The 25349-nt window shown below is 32.3% G+C and overlaps 1 protein-coding gene and 1 pseudogene across 1 annotated transcript; both read left to right on the top strand.

Annotated features, from left to right (window-relative positions):
* The first annotated feature begins 8875 nt into the window (after nucleotides 1-8875).
* Nucleotides 8876-9574, top strand: LOC139876274 (uncharacterized; annotated as a pseudogene).
* A 13115-nt stretch (nucleotides 9575-22689) lies between these two features.
* LOC139876848 (cytochrome P450 CYP82D47-like) lies at nucleotides 22690-25032 on the top strand. The gene is made up of 2 exons (XM_071864227.1): nucleotides 22690-23649; nucleotides 24398-25032. Exons 1-2 carry the CDS (start codon nucleotides 22690-22692, stop codon nucleotides 25028-25030), a joined length of 1593 nt encoding a protein of 530 aa, XP_071720328.1. The 3' UTR covers nucleotides 25031-25032.
* Nucleotides 25033-25349: the final 317 nt, after the last annotated feature.

Here is a 25349-nt window from a genome sequence, read left to right as displayed (position 1 = left end):
CGTTCTAAACTCGTATGTAGAATGTTTGTTTTCCCGTTCTTGTGTTCACTTAGTTCAAAAGAATCGTTTATGTTTTCTCATCCCAAAAGTAAGTTTAAAAGAGTAAAAGTGGGACTATGATCTCACCTTGTATGCACGAACCAAAAAGTACTTCGACAAGTAAACGTGCAAGAAACAATGCTAGTCTTGACCTAAACAAATAGGTTGTATCAATAACGATAGTCACGAAGGGTCAAAGATGTTCAATTAGTCCTATGGCTCGTTACGACTCGATTAATATAGCACGTGGATCAATTTGTCAAGTTTCATGCACGACACAAGTAGTTAAGCATGTTAGAACGATTGTATAATCGTTTGGTTAAGTTTGACTAAAAGTCAAACTTGGTCAAAGTCAAAGTCAACGGGGTCGGGTCGGGTGTCCGACAATTTTCTCATGATGAGAAGTCATATACGAGCATAATAGTCAAGTTTCATGGTAAACGGGGTTATAGTAAAGCGGGAAACATTTTTGTGACATGAAAAACAAAGACAAAATGAGCTGGGCAGTATGCGCGGCGCGCTATGGGTTGCGCGGCGCGCACCCAAGTGTAAATCCTGGTCAGAACTTAACCACGAAGGCAAACATCTGGGATTTCTAATTCTGCGCGGCGCGCAATACCTGGGAAACATGCAGTTTGCAGAAAAATGGTCCAAGTCACGAACCAAAATACAATTTAACACATCTCATGCACCGAAAACACTTAAAACGCATATCATATATCATTAGAAAGGTAATTTGACAAGGAGAATAACTAAACGCATTTACTCAATCAAAACCAAACAAACTCATATCAAAATCACCATTAATGCTCATCATTTATTACTCCAAGTTCATAAATGCCATATTATGATTCGGGAAATTAATGCACATGTGTAATACGCCGTTTTGAAGATAATCAAGCATACAATACAACTAAACGCAAACAAAACAACATGGCAATCATTCAATGCATCTAAGATTCATTTCAAGTTCATCAAACCCTAAACTAAATTCACCAAATTTCATAATCAAGTTTAGGAGGTTTCCTTAATCAAACTTTACATCAAAATAAAGCTAGTAACACTAGGAGAATAATTAAAACATGAAGTCTTAGCATCTAACAACATATAAACACTCAAATCTCAAGGTTAAGCATGTTATCTTTCAATATGAACTAGTTACATCAAAATAACAAGAACAAGCATACAAATCACATAATCATACTAGACTTGAGCCATAGACACTAATCAACAACCTTTTAACTCAAAAATCTCAAGAACACATAAAATTAGTGATTTTAGAAAGTTACCCAAAATTGATGAAATCGGTATGGAATCGAAGAGGATGTTGCAAGGATTCCAAATATGTATTTTGTTTGAATTGAAGCTTGCTAGAAATTAAATGGATGATGATTCCTTGATGTGGTGAATTGAAAGAAAATGTGAAAGTTGGAGAAGAAAAGAGAAAAGAAAATGAGAAAATGATGAGTGGATGAGGTTGAAGGTTTGACTGGTTGACCTAGTCAAATCTTTGGCCTCTTGGCAAAACTAGTCCCTCAACTTTGAATCGGGTGCGTTAAATTACCTACACAAGATATTTTGAAACGCGTATTAACGGGAGATGTTATAAACATATAACGGAGTTTGAAATAGTATAAAGGAAAAATAAACGGAAAAAGGCGGGATGTTACACAACGATTGTGTGTTGGAGTATAATCGGCTAAGGTGTGCAAGTCATGTCCCACACAGGAAAAAGAGTAAATCAAATGTATGTATATAAGTTTATGGAAACCTCCTTCTATCACCAATTGATTTTAGAATAAAGTGGAACTCATGAGCTTATATGTTGTACATGTTAGTGGACCCGAAACGATCCTACTATACACGTGCACTACAAGAAAAATGAGCTTTAGTGACGAAGGCTATTGGTCACTAATAACACTAAAATGGTCACTAAATCAAATTAGTGACCAAAATACGTTGGTCACTTCTCGTCACTATAGATCCGTCACAAAATATTTTTAGAGACCAAAATACCAAAATTGGTCACTATAGTGACCATTTGTTTGGTCACTAATATCGTTTAGTGATCAAAATTTAGTAATCACTTTTTTAATGGTAACTAAATATCATTATTAGTGACCAAATATTGAGTCGTCACTAAAAGATCGTCACAAATGAGCATTTTTCTTGTAGTGGTGGTATCAGAGCTGAAGCAGCAGAGAGCAAGTAAACCGAGAAGGATGAGGTAGCAGAATTAACCGATTATGAAATGATTATTTTTAAGAGATTATAGACTACTAAAATAATGTTTAGAATAGAGAACGAACAAAGGAGTCATATATATAATCATCACCGAGACAGAATAACACGTGCTTTCATATCCACGCAAGAGAATTTAGGGCTTAGCGCGCGTGATAAAGCTAGAGGTCCACCCATCAATTATAAACGTGGAGTATTCGAGTAGTGCCCACCCATTGTGATTGATAATGACAACACAAGTAGAGAAATAACATGCCAAAAATATTCAAACTGTTATAATTTAGTAGGCTTATAACTACCTTTAATGGTTATAAGAACAAAGAGAGAAAAAAGAGAGAAGAAAGAGAGAAGAAATATTGATATTGATATTTCAAGAGAAATGGTACACCTTAAATGGTTACCATACATGTCTATTTATAGTATAAAATATTACTATGCAAAAAATATAATAATAATAAAATTAACATCCAATCTAGATATTTTATAACACTCCCCCTTGGATGACAATTTTATTAGAGAATAACTAGTACTGCCTCGTTAAAAACCTTGCTAAAGAAAACCCATTGGGATAAAACTTTAGCTAAGGGAAAAAGAGTGCAGCATAGAGTTGACTCCCCCTCAAGTAGGCAACGCCTGAGTTGTTACATCTTCTGAACATGCCTCATGCCAATATTATGAACGTGTGTTCTGAAAATAGCAGTTGACAGTGCTTTGGTATAAAGATCAGCAGAGTTGTTGATTGAACGTATCTCATTTTAATCTGGTTGTCTTTTACGAGATCTTGAGTATATGAGAAGAATCTGAGGTTTTCATCTGAAACTGTATCATCTAAATCTTTTATGTACAAGTTTAGCCCCTGTGATTTGTCTACAGTCTCCTTCATGGTTTGCTCAAACCCTTGTTTCAATTCCTATTCCCTTGTAGTCTTTTCTGAGCCTTACCAACATACCATTCTTTTCCATCAAACTTATGACCGTTAAGACCGTCTATGGCTTTGGCGCCTCGTCAGTATTTATATTTTGTTCAGTCACTTTTGATACTCTTCTTTCATTTGTATTATGCAAGCTGCATTATCTTCATATATAGTTGTTGGTGAAGATAGTTGTTAGTCTTTTATAGCGTTCTAGTCCACAAGAATCAATAATGATTTGTGTCATTGATCTCAACCAAACACATTTTCGAGTAGTTTCATATAATCCAATCATTTCGTCATGATTTGATGATGTTGCAACAAGTGTTTGTTTTAAGAACGCCATGATTTTGTGGTACCTCCATTTAGGAATACATATCGAGTTTGAGATTTATCTTTATGAGGATTTGATGAATGACCTGCATATACATAATCAACCAAATCTTGTTTTGAAACGTTAGAATGCAATAATTTTAAATCAGCAGTTTCTCAGGGGTATCAAAATATGTGTTTGACCCATTCCAATGTCTTTTTGTAAGGGCTGAGTTGAACCTTGTCAACAAATTAACTACAAAAGAAATGTCAGGTCTTGTACAATTTGTAAGATATATAACAGCCCCAATTGCACTAATATATGGAACTTCTGATTCGTTAATATCTTCATGATCTTCACGGGGATGAAATGGATCAGTGTCAATATTGAGTGATCTAACAACCAATTGGTTTTATCTTTAAAAAAATGTTTTAAAATCTTTTCAGTATAAGTTGTTTGATGTACAAGTAGACCATTAGGCATATGCTCAATTTGCAATCCAAGGTAATACTTGGTTTTTTCAAGATCTTTTATTTCAAAAAATAATTCTTTAGAAGTTGAATAATTTCATAGATTTATTTATCTGTTCATATGATGTTAAGAACATTGACATAAACAACTACGATCAGATATCCGAACATTGTTTTTATAAAACATACGTGCAAAATAAGTTTATACCCTTTTTTTTTATCAAGTAGTCATTTAATCGGTTATACCACATACGTCCCATTTGTATAAACCCATTTAGAAATCTTTGTGATTTAATGGAATATATTCCCTTGCGCTTTATAAAATGCTTATGATACCTTAACCCTTTAGGTATATTTATATATATATATCACTATTAAGTGATCCATACAGATAAGTAGTAACAACATTCATGAGATGCATTTAAATAACTACCAGGTTAATTAAGTATCTAATAAATAATTGTATCCATTACAGGAGGATAAGTTTTCCTCCTAATTCATTTCTGGTCTTTGTGGGAAATATTGAGTTACAAGTCTAGTTTTGCCTTGTAACTTCATTTGCACATTTCTTTTCGGATAAAAATTCATTTGTATCTCATACGTTTCACATCTTTAAAAGTGATAACGATTGATCCGAAAACTTTTCTTTTATCGAGCGATTCTAATTCAGCTCGTATTGCTCCTTTCCATTGAGCTCAATCATGTCCATTTTGTATATTCAATGACAGATTTTAGTTCCAGATCATCATCTTTATTCATGATGTCATTGTAACATTATATGAAAATATCTCATAGAGATTTTAATTTTATTTCGGTTCAATAATATTGCATAATTTATCGCAATTTTAGTATTTTCATTTATCAATATCCTCTGCAGAAGGAATATTGATTTGTGGTTCTTCTTGAACACTTTCTTTTACCTCATTATCAGCTGATTTTCTTTTTCGAGGATTTTTATCTTCGGAACCAATTGATCTTCCACGTTTGATGCGTGGCAAAGACTCAATAGTGACATTATTGCCAGCTTTTGGAATTTCAATTCGAGCTGGAGCATTTATCGCTGGTATATATGATTTAGTCACTTCTTTTTATATCTGTAAATGCATAAAGTAATTAATTTGCAAGATCTTGCATATGCATTATTTTTGAACTTTCGTTTCACATTCTTTTGTGCGAGTTCATTACCTTAATTGATGTTCACATCATGAAGCATCATTTTTTTTTTATTTCTTCCCCTAATCTAGGGAACAATGTTTTATTAAAATGATAATCAGCAAAACGTGCTGTAAAAATATCACCCATCATGGGTTTAGTATATCTTATGATTGAAGATGTTTTATATCCAAAATATATTACCATCTTTCTTTGAAAAACCATTTTATTGTGTTGTGGTGATATAATTGGAACATACATTGCACAACCAATGTTCTAAGGTGGAAAATATTTGGCTCTTGGCCAAAATCAAGTAGTAAGTGAAAATATTTATGACTTCCACATGGTATAATGCGAATTAATGTCGCAGCATGTAAATTTACATGTCCACATATAAATATTGAGAGTTTTGTACTTATTATCAATTGTCTAGTTATTAGCTGCAAGCGTTTATCTATTGATTTAGCTAAACCAATTTTGTGTATGCACATGAGCAACTGGATGTTCAACAACAATCCCTGTAGATATATAATGATCATTAAATGCTTGAGATGTTAACTCACCAGCATTATCAAGTCTCATCCTTTTAATGGTGTAATCAGAATAATGTGTTCTCAATTTAATAATTTGTTCAAGAAACTTTGCAAAAACCATATTACGGCTTGATAACATACAAATATGAGATCATCCGCTAGATGCGTCTATTAGAACCATGAAATATCAAAATGGTTCACATGATGGATGAATTGGTTCATATATCTTACCTTGAATTCTTTCAAGAAACATTTGTGATTCTTTTTCACAATATACTTTTCATTAATCACCATATGTGCTTTCCACTAATCACCATATGTGTTTTTTTTTTCTTTCATAAATCACCATATGTGCTTTTTCATCATATATCCTTCTCACCATATACGCTTTTAATCATATGCGCTGTGTTTTTCACCATATGCGTTTTTAATCATATGCGCTTTTCATCATATGCGCTGCGCTTTTCATCATATTCGCTTTTTATCATATGCGCTTATCATATGCGTTTTTCATCATATGCGCTTTTTATGTGAATAGTAATTTAATTAATTTCGTTTTACTATTCATATGAATTAATTTCGATTTACTATTTTGTTAATTGAGTAATATATATACATCATATACTTGTGACTCCGAAGGCTCAAATGAATTTGAACATATAGTTATATGTTGTACCTTGCACATTAATTTTCAGTAGAAGCTTTAGATGCATATTTTTTTTTCTTGATGAACTATTTGTTTCATATCTAGCTTAGGCAATTATTGTGAACATTTGGTCCCTATAAAAGCATTTATCTTTTAGACTTTTAGTTGATTTGTACTTGTCACAATTAGGGATAGCACCCGCGGGTCGTGGATGCGGATTCATTGGATCCATCACGCGTACCCGCAGATTTTTTTTAAATCAAATAACTGGAAATTTGGATTATTTTTTTTATTATTATTTTTTAAAAAAAAATCCAATTGAACCCTTGTTCGTTGAAATAATTTGACTATCTTTTTAACTCCCCATTATTAAACGGGTCATTTTGATGCACACTCTTTAAAAAAAATAATTTGTTTTTTAAGTTTTATTATTCAACCTCCTTTTTTCAACGGTCACGTTTTTAACAAAACATTTGACAAGTTTGGAAAAAAAATTTGTTTTTACTTTGCTTTCCCCCTTTCTGTAAAATTCATTTAAACACTTTCTTTGTTTTAAAAAAAAAAACTTCCTTTTTTTACGTTACCCGTAAATTATAAATATATAAAAAAAACCTTTTGTTTAAAAAAAAACTTTCTAGTTTTTAAAAGGCCACTTGACTAATTTTTTTAATTCTTTCACAACACCCGATATCGTGATCGTGATCTTTCACCAAAGCAAGAGATATTCTTGATAAACTAAACACTGACTCGTGTTTGGAATTGTCGGCCACAAAAAAAAATTCATTTGATGAAAGTATATTTTTTTTAATTATAGAAGGAGACCACTTCATTTTCAATACTTCATTTTTGACAAAAGCTACTCCATTTTACCATTCTTTTTTTTTTTATTTTAACTTTTAAGATTTACTTTTAATAAAAACACAAACTACTTTTTTATTTTAACTTTTAAGATTTACCTTTTAATAAAAATACAAACAACTTTTTGTATTTTAACTTTTAAGATTTACTTTTAATAAAAATACAAACTACTTTTTGTATTTTAACTTTTAAGATTTACTTTTAATAAAAGTACAAACTACTTTTTCTTATTTTAACTTTTAAGATTATAAATTTAAGAATAAACATTAGTATGCATGAAATAAATAATGATTAATTGCATAAGTAATCATAAATGTTAGATAACATATAAAGACCTCATCATATTCGTATTGATCGGAATTAATCTCGACCCATGGTACCGTGTTGTCAAATGACGTGTTGCGTACATAAAGTACCGTGTTGTCAAATGACGTGTTGCATACAATCATGAGGTCTTATTAACATAAATATAAATGTTAGTGAAGTTAATAAGAGTTAGATTACAGAAAATATAATTCAGGCGGTATAACCGGCCATATATAACTTAAATAACATAAATATAAATGTTAGTGAAGTTAATAAGAGTTAGATTACAGAAAATATAATTCAGGCGGTATAACCGACCATATATAACTTAAATAACATAAATATAAATGTTAGTGAAGTTAATAAAAGTTAGTAAACATAAATGATAGTTAGGCGACAGTGTCGACCATATATAATTTAGGTGGCAGAGCCAACCATATAATAAGAACAATACAAATGCACTAAGAACTTAATAAAAATTAGTAGTTCAAAATGTCAGTAGTCCAAAATTTCATATGTCTGAGTCTGAAAATTATTAATAATTTCATACCTTGATTAGTGACTCGTGATCGTTTGACCCGGAGTGTAAAGAGGCAGTTCCCTCACAAGTTGCACTCATGTCAGTTTTGGCTTGATCATTTGGCGCCATCCATGGGACCTGTACAATATGCCTCGTGTTCCCACTGTAAAATTGCCTCATTTGATATCTACGTAAGTTTTCGCTGCATATGTAAGTATCGTAATGGAAAAAGGGTGTAATTTGTGGGTGTGGATAAAAATATTGTCATGATTAAATCATCTATGTTTTATGATCTACATCCTAAATCGAGAAAAGTGTATCCACTCATATAAATGGATCCACCAATTAAAAAGTAAGTTCATACGACTAAAACTGAAAATGATGTTCAACTCTTTTTTCCCAATACGGTGACTCACGGATTACATGATATCATGGAGCCATTATTTATAAATAATGACAGCCTCAATATTACTATACATCAATGCTAATAAATTTACATGTAGACACGGTGAGTTCAATTTAATTAACTCGTGCTGATAACGTGTTATAATTTAGTAGGCTTATAACTACCTTTAATGGTTATAAGAACAAAGAGAGAAAAAAGAGAGAAGAAAGAGAGAAGAAATATTGATATTGATATTTCAAGAGAAATGGTACACCTTAAATGGTTACCATACATGTCTATTTATAGTATAAAATATTACTATGCAAAAAATATAATAATAATAAAATTAACATCCAATCTAGATATTTTATAACACAAACCATATTCATATTTGTTAACCTTTTTTTTATTTATCAAAAATGGAATATATAATGTACCTCCGTGTCTATAAATAGAAACATCTTCCATATTAAACAATGCCTCAATATAAAGTGTTACCAACATGAAGCCATCATACTCTACATTTCTCTTCCTCATTTAGACCATCACTACACAATCAATCTTGTTTACCACATTCACATCTGCCGCTCAAGTCATCGTAAGAGATTCTACGGGGAAGAAGGTCTTAGATAACGTTCGATACGGCCTTGGCACAGTCAAATCGGGTGGGCGCATCAAGCTAACCGATACAGAACAAAAAGAAAATTTGCCCATTCAATGTGGTGCAAGACCCAAATGACAACATAGGTGGAGAGTTCATGTTCACTATGGTTGGTTATGAAAAATACCTCAAAACATCACGATCTCTTGGTATTGATTCGGGTTATCCCAAAACTGGTTGTACCAAGTCCACATTTTGGACCATCAACGATGCTGAAGCGAAGGCGCCTGATAACTTGATTACGACTGGTGGTACTTTCGAGGATGATAATACGTGTTTTCGAGTAGTGGATTATCCTAAACCAACAAACCCTAAAGTGCCTAGTTATATGATTCAACATTGTCCTGAAAAATGTGAATTTGGTACAGGTCTTGGAACATGTTATAATGTTAGCATTTATGAGCATAATGGGGTCAAACATCTCTCTGCAGTTGGTACTACTCCTTTTGAGTTTGTGTTCTATAAATTATCCAAATGATAGCAGATCAAGTTTGTAATGTGAACATTTCCATTTAATAAAGATTCAACGTATCATGAATGTACGAGTCCATATATATCTATATGGGTTTTAATTGATTTCAATTAATAAGAACAAGTTCCAACGGAATATGTTTGTGCTCGAATGAGTTTTTCATTACATTATTTATTGGATTTTTTCTAATAACAACCTTGAATTAAGGTACCTTATTTGTCTCGTTTATTTGTCTCGTTAGAGAAAGACATCGAAGTAGAAAGCGAAGCTGGAGCCTTAGGCTACCATTGTGATATTAAAACATACATTTCTCATTTGTAGAATTACTAGCATAAAGCCCGCGTCTTCGCGGGGTTTTTTTATGGGTCTGTTTGATGATAAATTCGTTAAAATAAAATTGTTGAAGTGAAATGACAGTATTTGAATGATTGTCAGCAAACATATTGGATTCCACCAAGCGGAGAATCATGAATGTCAAACATAACATTATATTTATATATGGTTGTAAAGAAAGAAGAAATTTTTTGAGAATTAGATAGTGCAAAGAGTAAATACCAATTAGGGCAGCATTGTTCTTTTGCTGAGCTATTTGCTATGCTAATAACAGTTTGCTACCCTTTTGGTCCCTATCCATGTTTGCTACATGATTCCAAAATATAACAATATATATTGTTATTGGTGGTATAAATCTCTAACAGAATGAACAGATTAGTCAAGTAAGAGGTATGGTTCCATAGATAACTAATGACTACTTCAACTACCCTACTTGGTCTAAAGAAATTATAATGGATATGAGAAAAGAATAGCCTCATATTTTAACCTATAGTATGTTTGATAGATGTAAATAGCATTCTCTCTTCAAAAGCTCGATGATAAATAAAATATATATTCAAATCAATAGTTATTCTTGATAGCCTCTTTGAACTGCTTAACCTTTGCTTCATCAAGTTCAAGATCACAAACTGTAGTTTCATATACACTAGTTTATAACCCACGATTTCGCGGGATTATGCATAAACACTTTTGTAAGCTCTTCTATGAACATGGTATATCGTACACTACTACACTCCCTAATTTCTTTGTTCAAACCAGAGCATGTTACAATACAAAAATAGGTGAATATTCCTCCAACTAATATGGTACTATCATGTAAATAAAATAATATTCTTTATTACACTCATGTTGATACATTTCGAGAGATGTACCTAAAACAAAACAAAAGTAGAACCCGTAATATTCACGACTCTTGTTATTGTCCTAAGTCTTAACCCTGTAAAAAAACAGGCACGTCCATGTTGAAAGCTTTAATAGTAGTTTAAAAATAACAAAATGCTAAAGGACAGTATACATTTTGTAAACATTAACACATTGCACAGGTCCCAGTCATCTAATGTTTACTTTCCTCCATTGGTTTACTCTTAGTCACTTCCCCACATTGTGTACCTCCTGTGTACATTACACATTTTAAATAGAGTAAATATCCTATTATTGACAATGTAATTCTATTTCATACCAATTTACTCGTCCAAATTGTCATCTTAGTCATAAGTTCATCATCATCACACCTAAGAGTACAAAAGGATAAAGTAAATGAAATATGAAAACTACTTATATTTTAATGGATATTGAGAAGAACAATAATACAATTTGCAAGATTCAGTAATCATTTTAAGAGTACAGAGTTGCAAGATCGAATTATCTAGCTGTCCTTATAAAACACCTGATGGCCTATGGTTACATTAACCCACCAAAAAATCGTTTCAGACCACTATAATCAAATCTGCTTCATCTCGTACCATAAAATTATCCGTTTTAACTTATCACTCGAACTGCCCTACTCACCCACTTAGCCACTATGCCAACAATAATTAATGATAGATTATGAGCTACTACTATACATGTTGTAAAAGTATATAAACGAAAGCTTACCATTTGAGGTAACCCATTGTTCTCAGATCCTCCAAACTTATGCTTTCTACTTCCCACAGCCTCTTCAACCCCATTGTGACTTGAAAAATGATAAGTTGTAAACTATCTGCAATCTAACGATAACACTTACATCACTTTCCATCAAATCTTGTTTAATATCCTTCTTTTTCAAACAGAAAGTAACTAAATTACAACAAACCAGTCAACATTCCCTACAAACGAAAATAACATCCCACTTCTAAAGTTGTAATCCACGCATAATCTAAGTGGGTGATTATAAATAACTTATGTAGGGTTAATTGGTAAGAAAAGGTTTATACAAGTGATATATGGCACAATCAAAAGCATCTAATGTGAGTTCCATATCTATGGATCTGACCTCATTAAACATCTGCATTTTCGGTAAATAAGATGAGCATATTATTCATTTAGCTACCAAAGAGAGACACAGAAGATAGTTGACTAAAGATGCATTAATAATAGTAACAAGCAGTTCATTTCATTGTTATATCGTTGAGAAACAGAATTACACTTAGGAAATTAGATGTCTACCTAAGGCTAAATCAGCTCGAAATGCTAAACCATCATAATCATGTTCTAGCTGGTATCAATGATCACACAACATTCTACAATATACACCACTAAATGTAAATGTTTAGCAAACATGATAAATCCAATCACCCTCTTAGAATTCATATTGAAAGATCAGCAATATATTTAATTACATACAAAGTTACAATACATAACATAAAGTATAATCTCACAAAATTAAGATATCGCAGCAGTACAAAACAATCAACAACATATCCAGTGATCATGGTAACTATGAATTCAAGGACGTATTGAACGGTTTTTTCCACTTTTGTTTTCCAGATTGCTCATGTGAATAGAACAAACAACTACTTGTAACTGGTCATGATATTCAATCTCTTTATAAAATCAATAAACCATAAATTATAAGACGCATACCTTGCATCATGTCAGCTCCTCAAACCCATGCGAGCTACTTGAATCCACATTTCACCAATCTGATTAGGAAACCAAACCAGGAATATATTGATAAATAAACTCAACCTTTATTGAACATGATTTATAATGTTGCCCATTTGACCTTATCCATTACAAAACCTTCTGACTGATTTATCATGAACTGGCCCAAAACTCAACCCTTCCAAACTCATCCATATGAAAGAGAAATCAGCTAATAGCTGATTAATCTTACAGTTAAACTTACACAAGATCAAGTATATTCAACTATAAGAAACGTAAATCACCTGACGTCAGAATGCGTAATTCAAGAACGAAATCCATCCTCAAGAATAAGGAAACCAAACACGCATTTAGAGTAACACAAGATCAAGTATATTCAACTAAAAGAAACGTAAATCACTTGATTTATTTTGCTTAGGGGTCTAAAGACCTAATACGTAGTAACATTAAACTAATAATAGGAGATAGAAAAGTGATAATTATTTGAAGCATTTTGACTCATACTATAAAGCTTTAGGCTGTGTTCCCAAGTTTTAGTTGGGTAGAAAAGAAGAGAAGAGGGGACAAGAGGAATGGAGTGATTGTAATATTTGTATGGGTGTTCCTTAGTGAAGAAGAAAAGAGAGGAAGTTATATGGGTGTTCATAGAAGAATAGACATGAAACTTTCAAATCCTTTCAAATCATTCTAATTTGGACAAATTTGTATTGAAGTAATTTTCCTTTACTTTCTCTTCTTTTCTTTTTCTAATAAAACTAGGGAACACATTTAAATTAAAATTTTCTTTCTCATTCTTTTCAAATACTTTCTCTTCCACCCAAAATTAATCTTGGGAACAGAGCCTTAGGTTTTAACCCACTACCCCAATCCTACCACTCATTTAGATTTGAATTTGATTTTAGAAGAAGATTTGTGGTGGTGGAATTACCTTTATCAACCCTTACTGAAATAAGAATACCTTACCTGAGACGTTAGGGTTCATTCTTATAAAGAACCTGAGATGTCAAGGAAGAATCCATTCTCGATTTTGATGTTCGGCGTGTGTTTTTTGATGTTAGGCATGTGTTTTTTTGATAGGAAATTAGGGTTCATTCTTTTGAAGAACCTGATACGTGAAGAACGTGTTTGATTGTGAATGAGTTGAATTTTGAAGAACACCTGTTTTCCAATTTAGATCCCGTCTTTTAATCATTAGAGGGTAATTTAGTCATCAAATAACTAATCAAGGTGATTATGAGGTCATAATCTTGATTAGTAAAATTTGGACGGTCTAGATTATGAATGTTAATGACAATGGAAGGTTAGGATTAGTAAGTTGAATCTTAAATGATCTATTTTCAACTTTGTTATTATAATATAATAATAAAGAGATGATTAAAATAACTACCCATTATTCAACAAATGTATCACCATTTTGACACATTATTTTGTTAAGGGTTAAAGCCATAAATAATTCATATATTTTCAGTTTTGTCGCAATGTAGGCTATATATCCCAAAAAATATCAATGTAGGTTATATACTCATAAAAGTTGTATCGATGTACACAGATTCAACAAGTTACCTGCTGAACCGGTAAAGTTAATTATTTAATAAATTTTTTTTTTTTACATTTTATATGGCTACAAATAGGTCATATACTTTCAGTTTTGTTTCGATGTAGGCTATATACTTTCATTTTTGTTCCGATCTATGCTATATACTTTCATTTTTGTTCTGATGTATCACCAACGTCATTCTCCACGTAGGATGCCAAGTCATCGTTTAGTTGTTTGTCCGGTTAATAAGTTTTATTCGTTCATATTAGTACACTTTATGAAAGTGTATAACCTACATTGGTATTTTTCGGGGTATATAGTCTACATTGGGACAAAAATGAAAGTATATGACCTATTTATGGCTTTAACCCTTTTGTTAAAGACAACCATAACGATTGCCATCAGAATTTTTCCCTTGCCGGTGGACTAGTTTAGTTGGAGAATGGAACGGGACGATAGAGCTCAAATCAATCGAATACCGTTCGTGACCTGATCCAGAGCCACTAGGATCAGTTGGTAAGTCTCATCCCATGCTTGGACTTGGGATAACTATTCCTTACATCGTGAAGAGTTATGACTTACTTCTAAGCTTCCGGGAAAGGGAATGCCATTATTTCTATATCAATAAGAGTAGACGAGGAGATTCTCAGGTAGAAAAATGGATAGAAAAAGAGAGAGGTTCTTCCATCAACATGCCAAGCTAAAAGGCCTTTAAATCATACGGAGTAATTGATAATGGATTAGTCGTTACAATACGCTAAATCATGATTTCAAAATCAAAAGTTAGGCATGCATCTAGTGTGGCCTAAAACATAATTATTAATACCTTTAGTAAAAGGTAAAAATGTGAATAATAAAGTACTTAATAATGACTCCGTTCATTTTCGTTTCATTCCGGTACAAATGTTACCTATTGATTTTTTAAAATCTTTAACTCTAAACTTTGCATGTTAATATTTTTATTTTTGTTATATAATATTTGATTAAAATTATATGAATAAATTAAGTTTTAAATGTGACTTTATTTATACAATTTTTATCAAATATTATATAACATGAATAAAAATATTTACAGTTAAAGTTGACAAAGAAATATTTTGAAAAATCAACGTGAGACACTTAGTAAATTGCTACTATTACATCAAATTCATTTTCACTTTACGATTCCAAGGTCCAGCCCAATAAAAGAACTTACAGGCCCATTCTTATTGATATGTCATATGTGTTGTATGTGTTTGAAACGTAAATCCACTGGACACTAGGAGCTATTAAACATATATACACATAAATTGCTATCTTTACTAAAAGGTAAATTTGTGAATACTAAAGTAGTTACTAATGCGTATAGTACAATGCTACTATTACATCTGATTGAGTTGCATATTTCACACTCCATTGTAACAATTCCAAGGGCAAGCCAATAAAAGAACTTACAGGCCCATGCTTATTCATGTATTTGACAGGTAAATTCACCGGACACCACGAGCTAGTAAACGTATATACATGTACAGAGCATAAATGTTATGTTGACACCACGAGCTAGTATACGTGTTATTGTAGTCAATTTAGATACTTTTGACAACAATCTTTGGTAAGTGCATAAATGTTATGTTGTCATGACGCTTTGGTTACGAAGGTTATCGGGGTCTAGGTTTATGGATGGATTCAGTAATCGAAAGTCCCTCCAACTCAATCAATATCAACAATGTAGCGACCCGACAAAATCGTCATTGACGGCGTCGTTAACTCAGGTCCCGTTACGTGGTCATAGTCCCTAAATGAGACACGTTTGACCAAAATTATGTCGTATTCATTTAAAACGTGTAAGACTTACAAAGTTTATTTTACCAAACGGTTCGACAACAAGTTTAAGTTTACAAAAGTATAAAGTATAATTGAGATAACTTTACGACATAATAAGTTGAAAATCACGGTTGCTATAAATAGCGTAAATATGTAAGTAAACATTTGTTTGAATCCAAAGGTGCTATCACTAGCGTATACATGTACGCTTGACTCCAAGCAAGTAATCAAAGTGTACGCGGAAGCATGTACCAAATAGCCAATCATGAACCTGAGAAACATATAGAAAACTGTCAACGAAAAACGTTGGTGAAATCATAGGTGTTTGTAAACGTTGTTTTTGAACGACAAGATTTTGTATTTCCATAACGTTGATTATCTGAATCGTTTGCATTCCAAAAGTATGATCGCGAGCACCCAATTATCAAGACTTAACTGTTTTGTACCATGTTACGTAGTGTTAGAACATACACTAAACCCGAAAATATATTTCATCCACTAACGGCTCCGAATGAGGCTCGTCAAGCCCATGTGATCACATAATATAAGTTCTCGCTTACACCCTGCAAGTGTAACTAATGATAATTGAATTAAGGCTTTTTGTTCTAACTCGCTGTGGAATGTTTGTTTTCGTACTTGTGTTCAAAGCATAAAAGTATGTAGTATAAAACTGTATATGTTTCTCATCCCATGATTTAAAAGTATAAAAATTGTTGAAAAGATGGGACTACGATCTCACCTCGAGTGCACGAGTATAAAGGTACTTCACAAAGTAAACGTGTGCATGAAAGTTGTTTAGTCTTGACCTAAACAAATAAGTTGTATCAATTAACCGGTTACGACACAAGGTCGGGCGAAATGTGTTCAATTAGTCATATGGCTGGTTACGACTCGATTATATAGCATGTGAGTCACGTTGACAAGTTTCATGCAAGAATCAAGTATAAAAGAAGATTAGAACGATTGCATAAGTATTTGGTTAAGTTTGACTAAAGGTCAAACTTTGGTCAAAGTCAACTTAAAAGTCACCACGTTCGGGTCGGGTCTCGAATGATTTTTCTGAGTCATATAATCATATATGAGCATGTTAGAACAAGTTACATGTTAATCGGAGGTGCGTAGCATAGTTGGATCTAAACGAAAAAGTGCAAAGTTGAATGTAACGACCCGGATTTTTCCGCTAATATATAGAAGATTAATATTTACATAATTAAGGTTTCCAACATGATTAGGCAATCAAATTTATTAAGAATTGATTATTTGGAATGAATTTTATACAAACGTTTGGCCACCCAGTCTGTCTGACGATTCACGAACGTCATATATCGTAATAATTAATTAAAGGAATATATATTTGGATATATATATATATATATATATATATATATATTATGATTTGATTAAATGATATTTAAGTATCTCATTAAGTATAATAACAATTAGTTATATATATAAGATGAGACTACTAACTTAAAGACTTAGAAACAATATACATATATGTATCGATTATCGACGTATTAACTCTTAAGTTAAAATCAATATATATGTATTGTATTAAGATGTATTAATACACTTTTGAAAGACTTAAATACATATATCAATATACTTATACTCAACAAAGATAGCTATATTCATAATCCCATTCAATTCCATCAAGAATTCTACTCGTATTCATACGGTATTTATACCCGTACTGTAACCAGTTTCTATACGTATATACTATTGGTATATACACATAAAAATCTGCATCTTACCAACCCTAGGACAGTAAGAAACATGTGGGAGCCATGGGTTGACAACTAGTGTTAACCATTTAGCTAAAATTCAACATAAGGATCCTATACACTTACCTTAACCTCATGCCATCTTTACTACTTATACATCCATTTCATTTTCATTTATACTTCATATTTTTCTAACTAAAAACACACATACTCAAACACTCTCTCAAGAACACAACACAATTCAACAAGTTTTAGAATCAAAAGCTAAGTTAGAATCATCATAAGAAAGCTTGATCAAGAACATATCAAGATAATCTTCCAACTCCAAGAAGTTTGCTTCCAACTTCCAATCCAACTCAACAACTCTTTAGGATCCATAATTCTACTTTAATTCCAGTAGCTTTTCATCTTATAATCAAGGTAAGAATCATATGTAAGCTTTGCTTCAATTTATATACTTATAACTATCTTAATTCAAGATAGAATTCTTATTCTAACTTTTGTTCATTCCATGTTCATACTTCAAGAGTTTTCGAGCCATCAAAGATACTTTTGATTCCAAGATTATTTCCTATCTTTTCTAGTAACATCACTTAGTTGATTTAAGGTAGTCACCTTATTCATAATCTCGTTCGATTCATATCTATATAGCTATCTTATTATGAGGTTATAACTTACAACAACTAGAACATAGTTTTGTTAATTCTAAACTTGTTCGTAAACAAACTTAATCCTTCTAACTTGACTTTTAAAATACTTCAACATATGTATTATGATAGTATAACAAGCTAACATAAGGATATAAAACTTGTAAACACGAAGAACGCCTTAAAATCGAATATACGCCGTCTAGTCGAACGGGGGCTGTTTTGGGTTTAATTTTAAAAACCTATCTTAAACTTTGAATTAAAAGATTTCCTTTTGTGAAAAATCTTATTTTATATGGATATGAAATATATCCAAAATCCATGGTTAAACTCTAAGTGGAAGTATGTTTTTCAAAAGGGTCATCAAGATGTCGTTCTTACGACGGATATGACTATCTTCTCTTATTTGACACCTAAGCTGTATTTTTGACTATAAACCTATAATTTTTATGTTAAGATTAGTAATCTTGAGTTCGATACGAAACTATGGCAACTCGAATCACTCAAAACGGATTTGTAACGAAGAAATTATGGGTAAAACAAAATTGGATATTTTTCTAAATTTTTAGCTACGGACATGATTTATAAAAATGGATGCTAACCTTATCCTAGCTAACTTACCTTGTATCCTACATGTATTTATACATGTCTTGTTCTCGAACTTATGGAAATACAATTTATAATAGTCGTGATTAAGTTCTACGACAATATATTATAGTCTTAATAAAGATCGTAAGGCACCATATATATATATATATATATATATATATATATATATATATATATATATATATATATATATATATATATATATATATCTGTATATATATATATATATATATATATATGTATATATATATATTATATATATATATATATATATATATATATATATATATATATATATATGACTTGATCACCGTGGATTCGTATACAAAGTTTTGACATATCATTTTGACTTCTTCTATATATATTATTGGAACGAACTATTAGACACCATTGGCATTGGCAGTAATCTCGAGTTAGCTGTGGGTCGAAGTGGATTCCAAAATATTATATACTTTGAGTTGTGATCGAGCCTGAGACATGTATACAATGGGTCGCGGATTGCTTCAGACAATATACATATTATGTGTCTTATTATATTAAGACAATATATTATAGTGTTAGTGAATTCTAACACAATATACGCATTTATATTTATATATATATTTATACTGTTGGACTATTGGACTATTGAACTACGAACGTTGGACTACTAACAATGGACAATTAAAATTATCACAAGTATCATAAGTATGAAATATTAATTATATATATATATATATATATATATATATATATATATATATATATATATATATATATATATATATATATATATATCTTGACACGAGAATATTATTATTAGGTTCGTGAATTTGTCAAAAGGCCAAGTCTTACCACCATCTATTCGGAAATCATCACAAGTGAGTTATAGTCCCATTTTTACTATCTAAATTATTTTGGGATGAGAATACATGCAAAATTTATAAATGTTTTACAAAATAAGCACAAGTTCATGGAACTACATTCTACGATTGTTTGTTATACCGGATATCTATACTTATTATTATTATGCTTGGTAACCTATGAATTAGTGAAAAACACTAATTGACGCGAATCCTAAAGGTAGATTCTACGGGCACCAACCACCCCCATATTCGAATAGTGGAAATGCTTTAGTACTTCGAAGGGTTCTTGTCATACATTTGAATAGTAAAATGTATGATGCCAGATATCTTAAGCGCTCTATGTTAAGGTCGATTACCAGGCGACTCATCGTATGAATGATTTTTGCAGTAGTAATGATCCTGCGCATTTAATTAAATGAAATCTTGTGGCTTATTAAATATTATGATTATTATATAGAAATTAAACCTATGACTCACCAACATTTTTGTTGACGTTTTAAGCATGTTTATTCTCAGGTGAATATTAGAAACGCTTCCGCTGTCGTATGCCAACCCAATGTCAAGATTTGGAGTCGGCATAATTGTTTATATTGTTTAAACTTGCATTCGGAGTATTTGTTGTAATATATTTGATCATATTGTAATGGGTTGTGTAAAAACTTATTTATTTGAGGAGATTTTCTTTGATAGACAATCTAAATTATGTCATTAAGACCTTTATTCAATAATAAAGGTTATGGTTGTTTTTAAAAACGAATGCAAGATTTGAAAAACGTCTCATATAGAGGTCAAAACCTCGCAAAGAAACCAATTAATATGAAACGTTTATAATTAATATGAACGGGACATTTCATTGAACAGTCCCCAAACACGGCCATTGCCGCGCCGCGACAGAGGAGGGCCGCGCCGTGACATTAGGCGTGGCCTGGTACCTGGGCTGTTTCAATTGTTCAAGTCTCAACCAAACTTCATTTAAACACAATTAACGAACCGTAAACACTTAAAACACGTATCTTATATCATTGGAAAGGTATTTTGACGAGGAATACAACTAACCACATATCATCAAACAAATACATCATTTAAAATGACCAATTCCTCGTCGAATGATTGTTAAAAGTTCATCATTGAAGTTTCAAGTTCGTAAAACGCATTTTATGATTCGGGAAAACCAATTTACACATACAATATGCCGTTTCGAAGGTAATTAAACATACATTGAAACTAAACACTTACTAACAATATTAACAAGCATTTAATGCATCAAAAGTTCAATTTAAAAGCTATCAAACCCTAACCAAGAATCACAAAATCAATAATCATGTTAGTGAAGTTTTCCAAGTCAACCTACACATCAAATTGAAGCTAATGATGCTAGTAACATATTTAATACATGAACTTTAACATTTAAACAATATTTAATCAACCAAAACTCAAGATTAAACAAACCCATTTCAAGTTCCTGCTAGTTTATGCAAAACAACAAGATCGAGCAAATAAATCATATATTCATGCTAGACACGAGCCATAGACACTAACTAACACCATTTCAAGTCAAAAACACGAATTAGAGAAATCTAGAGTTTTAGAAATGTTACCCAAACGAGATGAAATTGGTATCAAATTGTAGAGGATGAAGAGAGGATTCCAAATATGTAATTTGTTTTGTAGCAAGCTTCCTAGATTCGAAATGGATGATGAATGAATGATTTGGGTGTTTGAGTTCAAAAATGGAAGTAGAGAAAGAGAGAAAGAGATGAGGAGGTGAAAATGGAATGAGTGGTGGAAAGGGTGGGTTGACTAGTTGACCTAGTCAACTAGTTTGCCCACTTGACAACTTCGGTCCCTCAAGTTTCAAAGCGGGTGCGTGAATTAATCGAACGAATATTTTAAAAACGCTAGAGTAAACGAGAGATGTTAAATCAAATAAGGGAAATATTAAGAACGTTAGTTAACGAAAGATGCGAATTTAGATAACGAAAGATATTATCTAAAAAAAAAGACGGTGTTAAAAATAAATTTAACGAAAAATGCGGGATGTTACAAACAACATGTCGTGACCGGTTAAGCTTAGTAGATTTTGTCAGAAAAGAAAGTCGGTTTCGGGGGTTCATTGATTAGTACACCCCTGGTGCTGGTAAGGTCGGGATCGTGGTCGTACGTCTCCGGTTTGTCGGTCTATCTTCTTTCTGAGATTGACTAGCCAGCTGGGTTGGTTTGGCTATTCTTTTCTATTGAAAAGGAGTCAGATGTCTGCGCAAGTCATCTTCTTCTTCTAGGCTCCGTTGGACCACCGGCATTCTCGTTTAAATAAATAGATGTCGGCCGTACTTGTGATGGTTCCCAAGGATCCAATATGACCACTTCATTTAGGTCTACGTTGCCACGGTATTGTTTTATGGAAGCGGGCGGGCTGTTAGAAGTTCGACCCGCTTTTTTTTTCTTTTGTGTCGTAGGGGAGAGATTGACCTTTCTAACGCATATTCAGTCGTACCGACATGATTGAGAAGGACCTTTTTTCTTTAGTTTCTTTCCGTTTAAAAATTGGGCAGATTACAAAGATACGAAATAAGGTAAAAATTTTAATTTATGCATGTAAAAAAAATATGTATGTTAAAAATAAAAGGTAAAATCGTTAAGTTAAAAAGGGTACATAACAATAACTTTTTAAAACTGTGTATTTTGAACCATTTATTTATCTTAATTTCTGCAAAAATTACCATGGGATCGGACCTTTTGTATGGAATAACAAAGTTTGATAATCTATTCATTAATTGAAAAATAAATGTATTATTATTTGTCAACTGTTAGATTTAGGTGGGGAAAACCAATCAATACAGTCAAATATATAAACTGTCTACACACATTCATCTATATATATATATATTCCGTCTATCACAAAGTTGATGTGTAATAGGAGAGCCATATCTCAATACAAATAATTGCAATTTTTATTTAGTGTAGTACCTACCTTACCCATTTGTGTCTTATAGGTGGGAGAACCAATAAATACAATCTAATCTATAAACGGCCCTACATAGAATCAAATATACGGGGTATATATATTCACAAAGTTCATGCATGTGTAATTAGAGAGCCATGGAATTCTATATATCAATACAAATAATTGCATTTTTTATTACTGTAGTAGCTTTCCTACTTCACTTGATCAGCAAACAAAGGGCAACAAGAGGGAAAGGCAGAAAACCACCTCAACCAAAGGGTGCATGGCCTGTTATAGGACACCTACACCTTTTAGCTGGTGAATCTAAGTTACCTCATATGATTTGGGGTGAGGTGGCTGACCAACTCGGCCCAATCTTCACCGTAAAACTCGGTGTTAAACTCGCTTTGGTGGTCAGTAATGCCGAAATAGCTAAGGAATGTCTTACCACCAACGATAAGGTCTTTGCGAGTCGACCTAAAAGTGTGGCATCAGAACTTATGGCCTATAACTATGCCTTATTTGGTTCTGCTCCGTTTGGAGATTATTGGCGAAAAATGCGCAAGATAATCATGCTTGAGGTACTTTCTCAAAGCCGTGTTGAAATGCTTGGACACATTCGAGTTTCAGAAATTAGAGCGTCAATTAATGATATATATGAAGGTTGGCTAAACAATCATCAAAAAAGTAAAGTTTCAAATATGGTGAAGGTGGAGATGAGTCAATGGTTTGGGAACTTAATATTGAATATTATGGTTATGGTTATTACAGGAAGATCAAGATTTTCAGTCAATGATGAACAAGGTGCCCAATTAATTCAGATGGTCATAAGGAAATATTTCGATTTGTATGGTGGATCTGTGGTGTTCGATTTAATCCCTTATTTCAGAATCTTAAATATTGGCGGATATAAACAATCCATGAAGGACACTGCAAAAGAGTTGGACAACATCTTCGCGAAATGGTTAAAAGAGCGCAAATTCAAAAGAAAGTGTGAAAATCAATCTGAAGGTAACAAATTCTTCATAGATGTGCTCATTGATATCCTTCAAGGTGAATCTGAGGACGAACTCAACGGCTTTGATCGTGATACAGTCATCAAGTCCACATGTCAAGTAAACACAATTAAACTTTAGTTATTACTCCGTACTATACCACATTATTTGATCATGTTTCCTTTTTAATGTTTTATTACTAGTTTATTTTATTTTCTATTTTTTATGCTGAAATAACGATGAAATTAAAACAAAGTTTTTCACCAATGGATAAAAAAGACGAACAATGATACAAACGAAACAAAAGCGCCACAGCTCGCGACATTTTAGTATCATTAATTAATTAAATGAATACGGAGTAACTAGTTTATTAACAATTAATAATTCAATAGATAAGTAGTACGGAGTAATATTTAGTGATAACACTAATTATTAATTATGGGGGAAACAAATAAGTAATTATACAACATATAGATAACCAAACTTAAGGTATCGGTGGTTGATCTTGTCCTTTGGGTTGCTTGTTTTTGGCTTGATCTCATAATAGAAAGGGCTATCCCAGTTCCCCTAACGCATGTTGGAGGTTTAGGCGGCAGTTGAAAGAGCTGCTCGAAAGCTTGGCGAACAAGGAAAACACCAACATATATTCTATTTTTTTTTAGTACAAGGGCGTTTTACTAGTCCAAAGGCCTATAGCGAGCCGGATTAAAAAATAAATATGATATTATCACCGAAATCAATAATGAGATTATGATCAAATTAAACAATTAAATGATTAAAATTGAATATATATTTCTATTATATTTGGATAACATGCATATTTACATCATATATGTTTGTAGCTATAACTGAAAATTTCATTTTACAGCAACTTCTAACAGCTGGTACAGACACAACATCATCGACATTAACATGGGCATTATCGTTACTTGTTAACAACCCAAAGGCGTTAGAAATTGCACAATGTGAACTTGATGAGCAGGTGGGTAGGAAGAGACTAGTTGAGGAGTCCGACTTAAAGAATTTAGTCTATCTCAACGCGATAATTAAAGAAACAATGCGTTTATACCCACCTGGAGGTCTATCGCTTCCTCATGAGTCTACGGAGGACTGTATCGTGAATGGCTACCATATCCCGAAAGGCACCATTTTGTTGGTAAATCTTTGGAAGATACATCGTGATCGAAACATTTGGTCAGATCCCAATGAGTTTCGTCCCGAAAGGTTCATGAAAAGTCACAAGGATGTTGATGTCAAGGGAAATCATTTTGAATTGATTCCGTTTGGTAGTGGCAGAAGAATGTGCCCTGGTGTTCTCTTTGCTCTTAAAGCTTTGAGTTTAACATTAGCGAGTCTATTACAACAATTTGTGCTTAAGAACCCATCACAAGAACCCGTTGATATGACTGAAATCTTCGGAATGACTAACAGCAAAGCAACACCACTCGAGGTCCTTCTCGCCCCTCGTTTATCCTCTGATATGTATCATATTGGATCATGATTAGTTAATACAAACTTTGTTTAAGAATCGTGTGGTGTATCATGTGGTTGATCTTCTATAATATGTGACTATCTACTTCTTATCTCTCTCGTATTTCACATTCTTGAGAATAAACAAAAAATTATTTTTATAGGTGGTTTTGACGTATATGATGATGTTTAAACAAAAATAGAATAAAGTTTGTCCCCTTAAAATTTATCTTTGGCTCGGCTTTCGTTTATAATGTTCTTTGTTGAAATTCTTTAACCTTGACGTACGTACACAACGATTTATATAATGCAACAACAACAATATTAAAATCTCTTATAGAGATGTAAGA

This window comes from Rutidosis leptorrhynchoides, chromosome 11 (assembly GCF_046630445.1).
Source record: "Rutidosis leptorrhynchoides isolate AG116_Rl617_1_P2 chromosome 11, CSIRO_AGI_Rlap_v1, whole genome shotgun sequence".
NCBI lineage: Eukaryota > Viridiplantae > Streptophyta > Magnoliopsida > Asterales > Asteraceae > Rutidosis > Rutidosis leptorrhynchoides.
This window is presented reverse-complemented; position numbering and strand designations above follow the sequence as displayed.

What these genes read in the sequence shown, in the direction of transcription:
- LOC139876848 (XM_071864227.1), top strand. Translation starts at nt 22,690, where the DNA reads ATGGAATTCTATATATCAATACAAATAATTGCATTTTTTATTACTGTA. An exon ending in TCATCAAGTCCACATGTCAA is followed by an intron (nt 23,650 to 24,397) that starts GTAAACACAATT and finishes TTCATTTTACAG; the next exon opens with CAACTTCTAACAGCTGGTAC.